This window comes from Salmo trutta, chromosome 7 (assembly GCF_901001165.1).
Source record: "Salmo trutta chromosome 7, fSalTru1.1, whole genome shotgun sequence".
Lineage (NCBI taxonomy): Eukaryota > Metazoa > Chordata > Actinopteri > Salmoniformes > Salmonidae > Salmo > Salmo trutta.
Window position 1 is genome coordinate 15,525,330 of NC_042963.1, and position 17,263 is coordinate 15,542,592.

General features: G+C 41.1%; 1 protein-coding gene across 2 annotated transcripts in view; it reads left to right on the top strand.

Moving 5' to 3' along the window:
- The first annotated feature begins 3,415 nt into the window (after positions 1 to 3,415).
- Positions 3,416 to 17,263, top strand: part of LOC115197014 (D(4) dopamine receptor-like) — a 27,729-nt gene continuing 13,881 nt past the window's right edge. The window contains exons 1-4 of one of the 2 annotated variants that reach the window (XM_029758135.1): positions 3,416 to 3,822; positions 11,035 to 11,147; positions 13,397 to 13,852; positions 13,934 to 14,073. In XM_029758135.1, the coding sequence (XP_029613995.1) occupies positions 3,550 to 3,822; positions 11,035 to 11,147; positions 13,397 to 13,852; positions 13,934 to 14,073 (982 nt within the window). In that variant the 5' untranslated portion in view covers positions 3,416 to 3,549. Of the gene's footprint in view, positions 3,823 to 11,034; positions 11,148 to 13,396; positions 14,074 to 17,263 lie in introns of both variants that reach the window. The other variant, XM_029758134.1, reaches the window with a different exon arrangement.

Below are 17,263 nucleotides of genomic sequence, written 5' to 3' on the forward strand. Positions count from 1 at the left end.
AACTCCAACCAGGAAGTGGGAAATCTGAGGCTTGTAGTCTTTTCAAGTCATTGCCTATCTAACACACAGTGACTTAGGGTTAATTTTGCACTTCCTAAGGCTTCCACTAGATGTCAACAGTCTTTAGAACCTAGTTTCAGGCTTTTGCAGTGAACAGAGAGCGAACAAGAAGGCCGGGAAGTTGGTGACTCAGAAAATTACATGAGTTTTGTGGCGCGCGTTCACGTGATGAGGTAGCTGTGTTGTATGTTAAAAAGGCCCTAAAGATTGATGCTATACAACGTTTGACATGTTTCAACGAACGTAAATATAACTTTTTGTTGACTTCTCGTCATGAAATTCTGGGCGCGCAAACAACAAGGAGGTATTTGGACATAAATTATGGACTTTATCGAACAAAACAACATTTATTGTGGACCTGGGATTCCTGGAAGTACCTTCTGATGAAGCTCATCAAAGGTAAGTGAATATTTATATTACTATTTATGATTTTAGATGACTCCAAAATGGTGGGTATCTGTATTGCCTGGTGTATGTTTCTGAGCGCCATACTCAGATTATTGCAAAGTGTGCTTTCCCCGTGAAGCTTTTTTGAAATATGTCACAGCGGTTGCATAAAGGAGATGGTTATCTATAATTCTTTGAATAACAGTTTAATATTTTATCAACATTTATGATGAGTATTTTTGTAAATTGTTGTGCTGGTTCACCGGAGGTATTGGAGGCAAAATATATGTAAAATGCTGTTTTTGGATATAAATAGGAATTTTATCGAACAAAACATACATGTATTGTCTAACATTGAGTCCTAGGAGTGTCATCTGATGAAGATCGTCAAAGGTTAGTGAATATTTTTGCTGAATTTCTGGTTTTTGTGTCCCCTCTCCTGCTTGGAAAATGGCTGTGTGGTTTTTCTTGTGTGGTCCCTGTCCTAACATAATCTCACTTTATGCTTTCGCCGTAAAGCCTTTTTGAAATCGGACAATGTGGTTACATTATCTTCTATGGGCTAGGTGGGACGTTTGCGTCCCACCCTAGTCAACAGCCAGTGGAATCGCGTGGCGCGAAATACAAATACCTAAAAAATGCTATAACTTCAATTTCTCAAACATATGATTATTTTCCACCATTTTAAAGACAAGACTCTCGTTAATCTAACCACATTGTCCGATTTCAAAAAGGCTTTACAGCAAAAGCAAAACATTAGATTATGTCAGGAGAGTACCCTGCCAAAAATAATCACACAGCCATTTTCAAAGCAAGCATATATGTCACAAAAACCAAAACCACAGCTAAATGCAGCACTAACCTTTGATGATCTTCATCAGATGACACTCCAAGGACATAATGTTATACAATACATGCATGTTTTGTTCAATTAAGTTCATATTTATATCAAAAACCAGCTTTTTACATTAGCATGTGAACTAGCATACCCACCGAAAACTTCCGGTGAATTTACTAAATTACTCATGATAAACATTGACAAAAAACATAACAATTATTTTAAGAATTATAGATACAGAACTCCTTTATGCAATCGCGGTGTCAGATTTTAAAATAGCTTTTCGGCGAAAGCACATTTTGCAATATTCTGAGTACATAGCTTGGCCATCACGGCTAGCTATCTTGACACCCACCAAGTTTGGGGCTCACTAAACTCAGAATTACTATTAGAAAATTCTGCTGCTGTTCTTTGCCCAGAGACAGCAGACACCCCATTCCACTTTCTGGCGGCTTTAGAGAGCCAATGGAAGCCTTAGAAAATGTCACGTTACAGCACAGATGTTGTATTTTTGATAGAGATGCAACAGAAGGACAACAAATTGTCAGACAGGGCACTTCCTATATGGAATCTTCTCAGGTTTTGGCCTGCCATATGAGTTCTGTTATACTCACAGACACCATTCAAACAGTTTTAGAAGCTTTTGAGTGCTTTCTATCCAAATCTATTAATTATATGCATATTCTCGTTTCTGGGCAAGATTAGTAACCAGTTTAAATCGGGTACGTTTTTTTTCCGGTGTCCCTTCCATGGGACGGTTGAGCTAACATAGGCTAATGCGATTAGCGTGAGGTTGTGAGTAACAAGAATATTTCCCAGGACACAGACATATCTGATATTGGCAGAAAGCTTAAATTCTTGTTAAACTGTATAAGTGATCAATGCATCATTATACAATGCACCATCATACCAGGTCATTTAACGCTTAAAACAATGGATGAATAAGATATTTGGCTACAGAAGTGCTATTTCTGACGAATCTCTACAGGAGATGTCCAAAAACAAATCCTGTGAAATGACGTCAGCACATACTAGAGGAGTTATGTGGCTAGCTTAGCTAACGAACTAGCTACATCAGTCGTGGTACATATGACCAGCATGACACATCGATGAACCACCAAAGGCACACCCCATTTCTGTTTGAAAATTGAGAAAGAGAAGCAGTTGGACCGTTTTTTGTGTCCAAGGTCGGCCATTAAAGCGAATTTCCTGCAATTCTAAACATTTTGCAATTGCTTATGACATGTTTATTTTGTTTATTTTAAAGAAATTATTGGGGAGGGGGATGAAACAACATGTTCTGAATATTTGACCTGTTCTAAATATATTGTACATGTCCCCCCCATCCCCGTGGCAATTTCGGCAGTGTACTTTATGCATTCTGTATAATCCCATTGAAGTGTGTTAGAGAGAGTTTTAATTGCGCAATTGCATGACATTTCACACTCAGAATGTCTACTGAAACGAGCTTTCCATGGTCCAGGACTCCATGAGCCTAAAGAGCAAATGTATGCAAATGATTGGCACGCACTCATTTAAGACTCAAGGGTTCCTTAATTTTGTCTAATACTTGTTCATTTATAGTATCCAAGAAAAGCCAGTGTTTGTCATCGGTCACACAAAAACTCCCACTCCAATAGTCACTTTCCCTGTGACTGACAAGAAACAAATGCACGCTCAGAAATATTATATTGCTTCTTGGACTAGGATTCAAGGGCAGACCATGAAAACAACCAGTACAGGTAACCGGTTTTAAGCCCCTGGATTCGGAACGGCACACTTGATAAACTTGATAAATCAGTTCAACTGGAAATAACTGGGCTTGGGGAGAAACATACTAGTGTTGTGCCAAAGTGACTGGATTTTAAATAGATACATTAAAGGGAATGAATCCAATGGGTCAGGGTCAACTGGCAGTAATTTTGCTGCCTGTTATTGTCAGCAGGAACCCCGCGTAGAGAGCGCGCGTGAAGAGTAAGCTTGTTGCTGGAAAGCATGACGCTCTGAGGCTCTGTCCAGCGCGCACAGTGCTGAAAATATAATAAAGGACAACAACAAGGCATCTCAACAGAGTTTTCAGTGATGAAGACTTCGAGATGGCAAAAGAAACCCATCCTGTATACCTATTTAAAGCGATGCCTACATGAAAATCCCTTTCAAGACTGCTGCTTTCTCTCGGACCGGCCGTGATTGAACTTCATCTTCTTCTAGTAGGAGAAAGGGAGAGTGGATCTTTTTAGGTGCAAGAGCGGCTGTCTGCGGAAATGCCAGCCAACCTCACCATCTCAAACAACACTGTGCTAGTTCTGGGTGCCGAAATTAATACCGCACAAACCCGGGACACCGACTATAACTTCCCTGCTCTGATATTCGGAATATTGCTAATTGTGGTCATCATTTGTGGAAATTTGCTTGTGTGCCTTAGCGTGTACAGGGAAAAAGCTTTGAAAACTACAACCAACTACTTCATAGTCAGTCTGGCTGTGGCTGATTTGATGTTGGCAGTTTTGGTTTTGCCACTGTTTATATATGTTGAGGTGAGTAATATGTCTCAAAATGGTATGGTTCCTCAGTCAAAGCCATGCATTTTATTAAGATTAAAACAATGTGCCTTGATGATGTTGATGATGATTCATATTAATAATATTATTAGTGATAGTATTAATCATTATAATAATTGATGATATTCATTAGAAAGGGCCAATTAATTGTGATTTGAAGCTATTTCAAATTAGAGCAGATAATGTAACATTGTTTATAATGTAATATAACATCTATCAATCCAAATCACAGATTATGACAGAAAAGACCACATGTTATTAACCAATAATATCAATTGTCATTGATATTATGCATATATAATAGTATGCCATATTTACACAATTGGTTATTCTCTAACAACCTATCATCTATTGGGGCCAGGTTTATTTACATGTGTTGCAGCTGATGCAAGGGTGAACACTGCACAGAATGGATGATGTGAATGCTGGATAAACACAGTTAGCTCATTAATCCAATGGTTTGCAAAGGCATGTGTGCCTAGATTGCTGTTGTTGTCAAAGCTTTTCTGTCAACTTCTCATATGGCTTGCAAACACCATTGAGTATTTGAGACATGACTTCACCAGATCATACTGAATTTTCAACTTCACAAATATTTATACTATTTATAAGTATTTCAGAAATAATCAGATATTCTCAGATCTACTGTCTATAACTCATTAACATGGATTGGCAGAATTTCCCAAACCTGTAACTCAATCTAACTCCAACAACCACACAGCTGTAACTACACTGTAGGCAAGAACTGTATTTGACCCCTTGGGGGATGCGTGGGTTGCCTCTCCACTGATGGGACCAAAACCCCCTGCAGCGATTCATTGCACGGCTGCATCCCCATCCGTTCTGCCACAGCACATGCCTCAACAATCACAGCACAATACACACATTTGTCCCAGCAGGCAGTCAACACTGGGCCGGGGAAATGAGGCTGACTAGCGCCTCCTCTCAGCCCCCCCCCCCCCCCCCACCCTCCTCCCTCAGCCAGACAGCCACTAGTAGCCAAGAGACCCAGCATAGGAACAATGGTTTTTCACTGACAGAACATTCCATTCCCAGGGTCACTGTTCCAAGCATCACACTGGACACCACTATGGCCCCTTCAAGAGAGCCTGATATAGCAACCAACTGGCCAGTCGGAAAGAGACCATGGATGAATCGATGGATGAAATTGGGGGGTCCTGTTCTAATTCTTTGAGAATGCATCCATCATGCCTCGCATCCCTCCTTTCCTCCTCTCCTTGGGGGGAATGCTTATTTGACATGACTGGTGTAAAATACGATTTATGCTTGATCCAGAAATGTGGTCCGGAGGCTCCGTACATTGGGTGTGAAGCAATTGCGGAGCCTCCGGAGTCTAAATCAAGCTCCGTACCGCATCGCAGTGCACGACCCAAATTTTGTAACAATGTGTAGGGCTCCATATAGCTCAGCATTGACATGATTGGTTGACGGTAGGTGGGGGCGGTACGTCCTGTATAAACACAAACTCACTTCCTTGACAACTTCCTTCACAACAGCTCTGCTCTGCTCAACGATGAGCAAGACTTTGATTGCCCTGACTTCTGCAGAGGCCACATCGCAGTAAATGCTGTTTGACTAATACAGAAACCAGATTGACCATAAATCGGCTTGATGATGGAATCTTCGCTTTCAGTGATTACTTCAAGGACTTAAAGAAGGAGACTTACAGAAAAACCACATGAATTTTGTGATCACATGTGAAGTTAATGTGAAAACATGTTAAAAGCAACATGCAATAACATAAAACTACACATGTGAAAACATGATCTCGTGAAATAAGTGTGACAACATGGGGATGCAATCTTTCAACATGTGATACCATGAAACTTTCACATGAGATCATGTCTTCACATGTGCTCAAATGTTGTCGCGTGTAAAGATCTGATAACATGGGGATGCAAAATTATAACATGATAAAATTAAACTACACATGACAACATTTGAACATGTGAAAGCCCAGGTATCAAATTTAATTTAAAATGTTTTACTTAAAAAGGCATAATTGACATTAATTCAATTTAAACAGTCATGGTCCCCTGGAGGTTTTGTCTAGTTCCCGGTTTGTTCCAGGGACGTCCCCAAGGATGTTTTTAGGAGTTCTCTGAACGTTGTGTCATGGTCCCGTGGAGGAGGGGAGGGGACCTTGACACAACATCCCAAGAACGTCCTAAAAACATCCCTGGGGTGTTGTTTTTGTTTAGTTCCCGAACTAAACAAAAACCTCCAGGGGACCATGACACAAGATCCCAATAACGTCCTTGGGGACAACCCTGGAACTAGACAAAACCTCCAGGGAACCATGACACAACTTTTCAAGAAGGTTGTAGAAACGTCTTTGGGAATGTTACTGGAACAAAACGGAAACTTGACAAAAAGCTCCAGGGGACCATGACACATCATCCCAAGAACATAATTGGACAAACATGTTAGGACATTTGTAAGATGTTTACAAGACATTTGTTTTACCAGTTGTCAGGACATCATGTGATGGTCCCAGATGGTCCTAAACCATGATAAGTAATGAAATGGTATGGGGAGGTTTAGAGTAAGTGCACGCTGTTCAGCAGAAATAATGTAAAAATCTTTAATCAATGACAATTTGATTACATTTGACATGATCACTTAGTACTGACTTGTCAATATGACCCCGCCTGGGATTTTAACTCACAGCCTCTGCGTTTGGGGTACGCTGATTTTTCTGCTTCCCCACAAAGTCCCTTACACATTCATTAACAACTGTGCCTTCAGAAAGTATTCATACCCCGTGACTTCAAAATGCATGAAAAATATATTTTTTTATCACCCATTTACACACAACAGCCCATAATGACAGAGTGAAAACATGTAAATACAGAAATATCTAATTTACATAAGTATTCACACCTCTGAGTCAATACATGTTAGAATCACTATGGCAGCGAATACAGATTTGAGTCTTTCTGGGTAAGTCTCGAAGAGCTTTGCACAACTGCATTGTACAATATTTGCACATTATTCTTCAAACAATTATTTATGCTCTGTCAAGTTGGTTGTTGATCATTGTTAGAAAGTCATTTTCAAGTCTTAACATAGATTTTCAAGACAATTTAAGTCAAAACTGTAACTAGGCCACTCAGAAACATTTAATGTGGTCTTAGTAAGCAACTTCGTAAGCAACACCAGTGTATATTTGGCCTTGTGTTTTAGGTTATTGTCCTGCTGAAAAGTGAATTTCAGTGTCTCCCAGTGTCTGTTGAAAAGCAGACAACCAGGTTTTCCTCTAGGATTTTGCCTGTGCTTAGCTCTATTCCGTTTCTTTTTATTCTAAAAAAAACTCCATAGTGCTTGCCAATGACAAGCATACACATAACATGATGCAGACACTATGATGCTTGAAAATATGAAGAGTGTCACTCAGTGATTTATTTTGTTGGATTTTGCCCAAACATAACACTATGTATTCAGGACATAAAGTACATTTCTTTGCCACATTTGTTGCAGTTTTACTTTAGTGCCTATTTGTGACGTAACTACAATGTTGTTGATCCATCCTGTTTTCTCTTATTACAGCCATTAAACGGTGTAACTTTTTTAAAGTCACAATTGGCCTCATGGTGAAATCCCTGAGTGGTTTCCTTCCTCTCCGGCAACCGAGTTAGGAAGGACACCTTTATCTTTGTAGTAACTGGGTGTATTGATACACCATCCAAAGTGTAATTAAAAGCTTCAGCATGCTCAAAAGAATATTCACTGTCTACTTTTTGTATTTTTACCCATCTACCAATAGGTACCCTTCTTTGTGAGGCATTGAAAAACCTCCCTGGTCTTTTGTGGTTGAATCTGTGTTTGAAATTCACTGCTCAACTGACCTTACATATAATTGTATGTGTGGGAGATGAGGCAGTCATTAAAAAAATGTTAAATACTATTATTGCACACAGAGTGAGTCTATGCAACTTATTATGTGACTTGTTAAGAAAAGTTTTACTCCTGGATTTACAGTATTTGTTTGCTTGCCATATCAGAGGGGTTGAACACTTAATGACTCAAGACCTTTTTAGCATTTCATTTTTAATTCATTTGTAGAACATTTGAAAAACATAATTCCACCTTGACATTAATGGGGTATTGTGTGTAGGCCAGTGGCAAAATCTCAATTTAATATATTTTTAATCCAGGCTGTGACACTACAAAATGTGGAAAAAGTCAAGGGGTGTGAATACTTTCTGAAGGCACTGTATAATACATCTCTGCACTTAGCAAAAGAGTTCCATCTGCATTGCTATTTTAGTCATCAGTTAATCTGACTATTCTTTCATCATTGATATTATTTTACTTATTTGTAGCAATTTGAGGGTTTTCTGTATTTTTAACAAAGCTAAGATTTAGTTTTAAGTCCAAAGTGTCAGAATACAGGTGAAATCAGTCATTGTCACAGACATGGTGGCGTAGCAGGAAGATCGGAATGCTGTAAACCAAGAGGTTCAAATCCCAGGTGAGGACATGTTCAATAATAATTGCTGTATAAATTATGGCTGGGCAGTAAACTGTATCTTACTACATAGCAGTAGGCATATTGATGCAGATAGGACTGTATACTGCGCAGCAGAGCACGAGCAAAGAGCTCAGCTTCAAAATGTTAGTGATCCAATTAGAGATAGGCTACCTGAGCCCTGCCCATAACCTAGTTATTGATGAAAAAAGGCCATCTACCTAGAAATCGGCACAATGTCCTGTGTGGCGAAACTAAGGACTGCCATTGAATCTATTGAAAATAAACTGAACATAAATATAAACTTAAAATGCAACAATTTCAAATATTTTACTGAGTTGAAGTTCATATAAGGAAATCAGTCAATTGAAATGACATGGAATACAGATATGCATCTGTTGGTCACAGATACCTAAAAAAGGTAGGGGTGTGGATCAGAAAACCAGTCAGTATCTGATGTGACCAGAATGCAGCGCAACACATCTCCTTCGCATAGAGTTGATCATGCTATTGATTGTGGACTGTGGAATGTTGTCCCACTCCTCTTCAATTGCTGTGTGAAGTTGCTGGATATTGGCGGGAACTGGAACACACTGTCGTACATGTCGATCCAGAGCATCCCAAACATGCTCAATGGGTGACATGTCTGTTGAGTATGCAGGCCAAGGAAGAACTGGAAAACGTTCAGCTTCCAGGAATTGTGCACAGATCCTTGCAACATGGGGTTGTGCATTATGTTGAAACCTGAGGTGATGTCAGCGGATGAATGGCACAACAATGGGCCTCATGACTTGGTCATGGTATCTCTGTGCATTCAAATTGCCATTGATAAAATGCAATTGTGTACATTGTCCGTAGCATATGCCTGCACATACCATAACCCCACTGCCACCATGGGGCACTCTGTTCACAATGTTGACATCAGCAAACTGCCCGCCCACAAGACGCTTTGCACGCTGTCTGCCATCTGCCCGGTACAGTTGAAACCGGGGATTCATCCTTGAAGAGCACATTTCTCCAGCGTGCCATTGGCCATTGAAGGTGAGTATTTGCCCACTAAAGTCGATTATGACGTTGATGAGCACGCAGATGAGCTTCCATGAGACTGTATCTGACAGTTTGTGCAGAAATTCTTCTATTGTGCCAACCCACAGTTTCATCAGCTGTCCAGGTGGCTGGTCTCAGACGATTCCGCAGGTGAAGACACTTGAGACATCTGTGACATTGTGTTGTGTGACAAAACGGAACATTTTAGAGTGGCCTTTTATTTTCTCCAGTACAAGGTGTACCCTTGTAATAGTCATGCTCTTTAATCAGCTTTTTGATATGCCAACCCTGTTAGGTGGATTGATTATCTTGATAAAGGAGAAATGCTCACTATCAGGGATGTTAACACAGTTTTGCACAACATTTTTGAGAAATAAGCTTTTTGTGCGTATGGAAGATTTCTGGGATCTTTTATTTCAGCTCATGAAACATGGGACCAACACTTTACGTGTTGCGTTTATATTTTTGTTCAGTATACGTCATGGTCATAGAGTAGAATAATTTTTCTGATAAAGGAAAAGTTACTTTTTCACAAAATGGAGGGATACAAAGACACAGTGTAATGAGTGAAGATATAGAAATAGATGAAAATGCAGAGAAAGATTTTTGGTTGAAGTTTGATTGATAAAACAATCCGAAGAGGGAAAGACCCATTAAAACAACTTAGAATGTATTTGTTGCCACCCTATGGTCATGCACTACTTATATAAATAGCTGTTATTATTCAAAAACATAAAATACCATCATACTGTCAAAAATTAGAACAATATTGTGATATATTTTGGCCATATCGTCCAGCCCTAGTATAAATAATACACAACGTAATCATGTATGTCAAAGTGAGTCAAATATGCAATTGAAAACACTATATGAAACACTGTTTGTGTGTATTCTAACGACAAATTTCTGTTTGCAGGGCATCACAAAAATGTGCACATGTGAAAATTTGAATCCACATGTGAAAGGTTAGGTTCATCAACATGTGAAAATCCACGTGAAGTTTCATGTGAATTATCACCTGAGAAATATTCAAAAAACGCTTGCCTTTTATATGATATCGCATGAGAAGTCATGTGATTTTCCACATGTGAAATTCATGTGGTTTATCCGTAATGGGAATGATGGAAGGAGAAATGTGTTTTACATGTTATTGGAACAGAGCCACATGTATCACGTTACATGACAGTGAACACATGTCCCCAACCTGGCAGCCAAATCAGAGAGAGAGAAGTTATTAAAAACAAGCCAATTAAAATATGTGATTAGAATACCATTAAAATCATCTAAATTGTGTCAAGGCCAAAACTTGTCATAACTGACATGTGCTCCACGCCTGCAATTTCCAATCAGCCAGAGGGGCCTCACTCTGCTCAGCTCTATGATAGAGCTGCAGCAGCGCTAATGAGGAAATTGATTTCACACACAGCCAATCTGGTGGGTGCAGAACGCTAGCCAAGGGCAAGACCCTGTGGAAGTCATCAGAGGGCAGGGAGGGGCAAAGGGTAGTCAGCAGACCTTGGCTTTATCTCAATTAATCTTTCCGTGATTCCTTGCATCATATGTCCTTGCCTCGAGAAAGAGACAAAGTTATTTTTAAGTTCAGTGATGTTGCCTGTCTGACCGTGTGTGTGTTTGCTGCTCTGTTTCAGTTCCAGGGTGGTCTGTGGTCACTGAACATGCATGTCTGCGACGGCCTGATGACCATGGACGTGATGCTGTGTACGGCCTCCATATTCAACCTCTGCGCCATCAGCATCGACAGGTTATCGACCTTTAACTCTCTGTTAACATTCGGTCCGACCTCTCAGGTGGTGGTCAAAGCGTTGACGTCAAGTGTGACTTATGACAGAAACAGCACTGCAATACAAGCATGAGTCGATTCATTGATATCCCCCCCCCATGATGTTTGAGCTAGGTCAAGTTCACTAAAATCTATGGATTCCAATTAACTTTCCTACCCTGTGTCCGAATGTTTGAGCCATTGAATACCAATACTAACATGTTCTCTCCAAAAGCCCTTTGCTGGGAGTTGTGCTGGCAGCGTTAGCAGTACAAGGGAGGAGACCCCTGCTGCTTTCACTATCAGCCCAAGTCATAGGTCATGGTGTCTCCTCCACTAGATCGGATTAGGAAAATAACCATATCTCCAGCAATGACCTGTCATCTCTCTCTTCCCCCCTTCTCCCTGAAAGCAATCAGTGTTAACGGAAAGCACAAATGAAGCAGAGAGAAAAAACATACAAAACATTAAACCTCAGGATAAAATATGTTTCCATCTTGATAGACTGGTAGCATTTGCATGGGAACATTAGCTGATAAGATTATCATTTTCTTTGCTCACTGTTACACAACCTATCACTGACATTAAGATATATAGGGCCTGTTGAGGTATTTGTTGCCTCTGTGTTGCCTGTAGCCAAGAAAACCTCATTAATATATTTTTTTAAATAAATTAAAGCCTACCAAAGGATACAAACACAGGCACTTTCCATAAAAGTCTAACCAGGTGAATTCAGATGAAAGTTATGATCCCTTATTGATGTCCACTTCAATCAATGTAGATGAAGAGGAGGAGACAGGTTAATGAAGGATTTTTAAGCCTTGAGACCAATTACACATTGGTTTTGTATGTGTGCTATTAGGAGGGTGAATGGGCAAGACAAATTATTTAAGTGCCTTTGAACGTGGAATGGTAGTAGGTGCCAGGCGCACCGGTTTGAGTGTGTCAAGAACTGCAACGCTGCTGGGTTTTTCACGCTCAACAGTTTCCCGTGTGCATCAAGAATGGTCCACCACCCAAAGGACATCCAACCAACTTGACACAAATGTGGGAAGCATTGGAGTCAACATGGGCCAGTATCCCTGTGGAACACTTTCGACACCTTGTAGAGTCCATGTCCCGAGGAATTGAGGCTGTACTGAAGGTGTTCCTAATGTTTTTTTGCACTCAGTGTACATAATATATTTGTGTCAAAGGTAATGTACTAGAACACATGTATCAAATTCATTCCACGGAAGGCCGAGTGTCTGTTTTCGGTCCTCCCTTGTACTTGATTGATGAGTTAAGGTCGCTGATTAGTTAAAAACTCCCCTCACCTGGTTGTATAGGTCTTAATTGGACACACATTGAAAGGAAAAAACAGCAGACACCCTGCCATCCATGGAATGAGTTTGACACCCCTGTACTATACTAAACAAAAATATAAACGCACCATGTAAAGTGTTGGTCCCATGTTTCATGAACTGAAATAAAAGATCCCAGAAATATACATATACACAAGAAATATGATTTATCTCAAATTGTGTGCACAAATTTGTTTTCATCCCTGCTAGTGAGCATTTCTCCTTTGCCAAACAGCATGATCATTACACAGGTACACCTTGTGGCCACTCTAAAATGTGCAGTTTTGTCACACAACACAATGCCACAGATGTTTTGAGGGAGCGTGTAATTGACATGCTGACTGTAGCAATGTCCACCAGAGCTGTTGCCAGAGAATGTAATGTTAATTTATCTATCCGTAAGCCATCTCCGTCGTTTTAGAGAATTTTGCAGTATCTCCAACCGGCCTCACAACCACAGACCATGTGTAACCACGCCAGCCCAGGCCCTACACATCCTGCTTCTTCACATGCGGGATCGTCTGAGACCAGCCAACCGGACAGCTCATGAAACTGAGGAGTACTTCTGTCTGTAATAAAGCCCTTTTGTGGGGGAAAAACTAATTCTGATTGGCTGGTCCTCCCAGGCCCCCTCATGGCTTTGCCCCTGCTCAGTTATGTCAAACCATAGATTAGGGCCTAATTAATTCATTTCAGTTGACTGAGTTCCTTCTATGAACTGAAACTCAGTAAAATCTTTGACATTTCTTCTTGTTGCGTTTATATTTTTGTTTAGAATATAATGATAGATCTAAGGAAATCATTAATGAATGTCTCTCTTCTACAAAGCGAAAACATAGCGAATACAGCTCCTCTCAATCTTTTCTCTGGTTGATATGATTCATTCAGGTTCATCGCTGTCTCCATTCCACTCAACTACAACCTTAAGCATGTTGATCAGAGACAGATCTTCCTGCTCTCCGCCACGTGGATCCTGGCCTTGGCAGTGGCCTCACCCGTCATGTTTGGCATCCAAAACGTCCCCCAGCGGGACTCTACAGAGTGTAAACTGGAGGACGACAACTTCGTGGTCTACTCCTCTGTCTGCTCTTTCTTCATTCCCTGTCCCATCATGCTCCTCCTCTACTGCGGCATGTTCCGGGGATTGAGGAGGTGGGAGGAGGCGCGCAAGGCCAAGCTGAGGAGCAGCATCCTGGTCTGTAGGAAGTTCCAGGATGCAACTGCCTCCCTGCCCCCGCTGGACTCCCTGCCTCCTCCTCTACCCCCCATTATCAAGAGGGAGGAGCGCACAGACATGAAGCCAGAGCTAAAGGATATTAATCTGGAAGAGCTGGACCCTTACCCCTTAGAGTCTCCAGACGGCCCCTATAATAACTCCACACCAGACCACCCCTATAACAACTCGTTAACAACTCCAGAGTACAAGGACGGCCCTGTGCCCACCGTGGTGGCCTACTCTAACATTAGGTACAACCTTCACCCCCAAACCGACCCTCACCAGAAGAAGAGGGCCAAGATTAATTGTCGAGAGAGGAAGGCCATGAAGGTGCTTCCTGTCGTTGTGGGTGAGTTGGATCATTTCTGTTCTCTTATCTGTTTGGTTGGCACTATGCACTTTTTCTATTATTGCACTGATGCAACTGTTAATGTAACTATTGTAATAACTAAATGTAGTTTAAAGATACAAAGCCACACAACAACCGCAAAATATTAATTGTAAATATTTTCCTGGTCAATCTTCTATGCATTGTGTGGACTGAGTCATCACCAAGAGAACTAGCCAGATGATTCCGACCCTACTGTTATGCTTGTTTACACTGAGCTGCACTGGGGTCTACCAACTGAGCTACAGCCTTCCCTGTAGCTCAGTTGGTAGAGCATGGTGTTTGCAACACCAGGGTTGTGGGTTCGATTCGCACGGGGGGCCAGCACAGGGAAAAAAAAAAAAAAATGTATGAATTTGTATGAAATGTATGCATTCACTACTGTAAGTCGCTCTGGATAAGAGCGTCTGCTAAATGACGTAAATGTAAATGGAACGCCATTGTGGTTATATTAAGATACCACGGAGCAGGCGCAAGATATGGGTCGGAAAACGTACACTACATGACCAAAAGTATGTGGACACCTTGTCGAAAACCAAAATCATGGTCATTAATATGGAGTTGGTCCGCCTTTGCTGCTGTAACAGCATCCACTCTTCTGGGAAGGCTTTCCACTAGATGTTTGAACACTGCTGCGGTGACTTGCTTCAGTTCAGCCACAAGAGTATTAGTGAAGTCGGGCACTGGACGATTAGGTCTGGCTCACAGACAGCATTCCAATTAATCCCAAAGGTGCACAATGGAGTTAAGGTCAGGGCTCTGTGCAGGACGGTCAAGTTCTTCAACACCGATCTTGACAAACCATTTCTGTATGGACCTCGCTTTGTGCATTGTCATACTGAAACAGGAAAGGGCCTTCCCAAAACTTTTGCCACAAAGTTGGAAGCACAGAATCGTCTAGAATGTCATTGTATACTGTAGCATTAATATACTGCATTGTGTTGTTTAAGTGTTCCCTTTATTTTTTTGAGCAGTGTATTTCCCTTCATTGGAACAAAGGGGCCCAGCCCAAACCATAAAAAAACAGTCCCAGACAATTATACCTCCTCCACCAAACTTTACAGTCAGCACTATGCATTTGGGCAGGTAGCGTTCTCCTGGCATCTTCCAAACCCAGATTCGTCCATTGGACTGCCAGATGGTGAAGCGTGATTTATCACTTCAGAGAACGCATTTCCACTGAGAGTCCAATGGCTTTGAGCTTCACACAACTCCAGCCAATGCTTGGCATTGTGTATGGTGATCTTAGGCTTCTGTGCGGCTGTTCGGCCATGGAAACCCATTTCATAAAGCTACCAGCGAACAGTTCTTGTGCTGATGTTGCTTCCAGAGGCAGTTTGGAACTTGGTAGTGAGAGTTGCTACGGAGGAGTGATGATTTTTACGCGCTACACGCTTCAGCACACGGCGGTCCAAGTGAAAAGGGTATATTTCCAGAATTTTGTTTTCTATTTCTGCCTTGATGTAAGTTTGGAAAAGTTAAAATGTGGGTTACAGTGGCATATCCCATCCCGGCATTGAGGTACAGTTGAAGTCGGAAGTTTACATACACCTTAGCCAAATACATTTAAACTCAGTTTTTCACAATTCCTGACATTTAATCCTAGTAAAAATTCCCTGTCTTAGGTCAGTTAGGATCACCACTTTATTTTAAGAATGTGAAATGTCAGAATAATAGTAGAGAGAATGATTTATTTCAGCTTTTATTTCTTTCATCACATTCCCAGTGGGTCAGAAGTTTACATACACTCAATTAGTATTTGGAGCAAAGCCTTTAAATTGTTTAACTTAGGTCAAATATTTCAGGTAGCCTTCCACAAGCTTCCCACAATAAGTTGGGTGAATTTTGGCCCATTCCTCCTGACAGAGCTGCTGTAACTGAGTCAGGTTTGTAGGCCTCCTTGCTCGCACATGCTTTTTCAGTTCTGCCCACACATTTTCTATAGGATTGAGGTCAGGGCTTTGTGATGGCCACTCCATTACCTTGACTTTGTTGTCCTTAAGCCATTTTGCCACAACTTTGGAAGTATGCTTGGGGTCATTGTCCATTTGGAAGACCCATTTGCGACCAAGCTTTAACTTCCTGACTGATGTCTTGAGATGTTGTTTTAATATATCCACATGATGCCATCTATTTTGTGAAGTGCACCAGTTTCTCCTGCAGCAAAGCACCCCCACAACATGATGCTGCCACCCCCGTGCTTCACGGTTGGGATGGTGTTCTTCGGCTTGCAAGCCTCCCCCTTTTTCCTCCAAACATAACGATGGTCATTATGGCCAAACAGTTCTATTTTTGTTTCATCAGACCAGAGGACATTTCTCCAAAAGTACGATCTTTGTCCCCATGTATATTTGCAAACCGTAGTCTGGCTTTTTTATGGCGGTTTTGGAGCAGTGGCTTCTTCCTTGCTCAGCGGCCTTTCAGGTTATGTCGATATATGACTCATATTACTGTGGATATAGATACTTTTGTACCTGTTTCCTCCAGCATCTTCACAAGGTCCTTTGCTGTTGTTCTGGGATTGATTTGCACTTTTCACACCAAAGTACATTCATCTCTAGGAGACAGAACACATCTTCTTCCTGAGCAGTTTGACGGCTGCATGGTCCCATGGTGTTCATACTTGCGTACTATTGTTTGGACAGATGAACGTGGTACCTTCAGGCGTTTGGAAATTACTCCCAAGGATGAACCAGACATGTGGAGGTCTTCAATTTTTTTCTTCTGAGGTCTTGGCTGATTTCTTTTGATTTTCCCATGATGTCAAGTAAAGAGGCACTGAGTTTCAAGGTAGGCCTTGGAAAACATCCACAGGTACACCTCCAATTGACTCAAATTATGTCAATTAGCCTATCAGAAGCTTCTAAAGCCATGACAGTTACGTCTTTCTTACATCTAAATAAACAGGGTCATTATTTGGCCTAATGAGTCATTATAATAACATTTAGCGAACACTGGCTAATTAACTTCAACGTAATCCTTTATCCAATCATCATGTAAGGTTTACCTGAGCCCTTAAGACCTAGAGATGATGTTATCCCTACAGCATCACCGTTTTGTTGGTAGTGTGTTCAGCCTTCTGACTGGAAGTATGGACCTATAAATACACCTGAGCAAAGATACTTGTACAGGATAATGTATTGTCAAAATT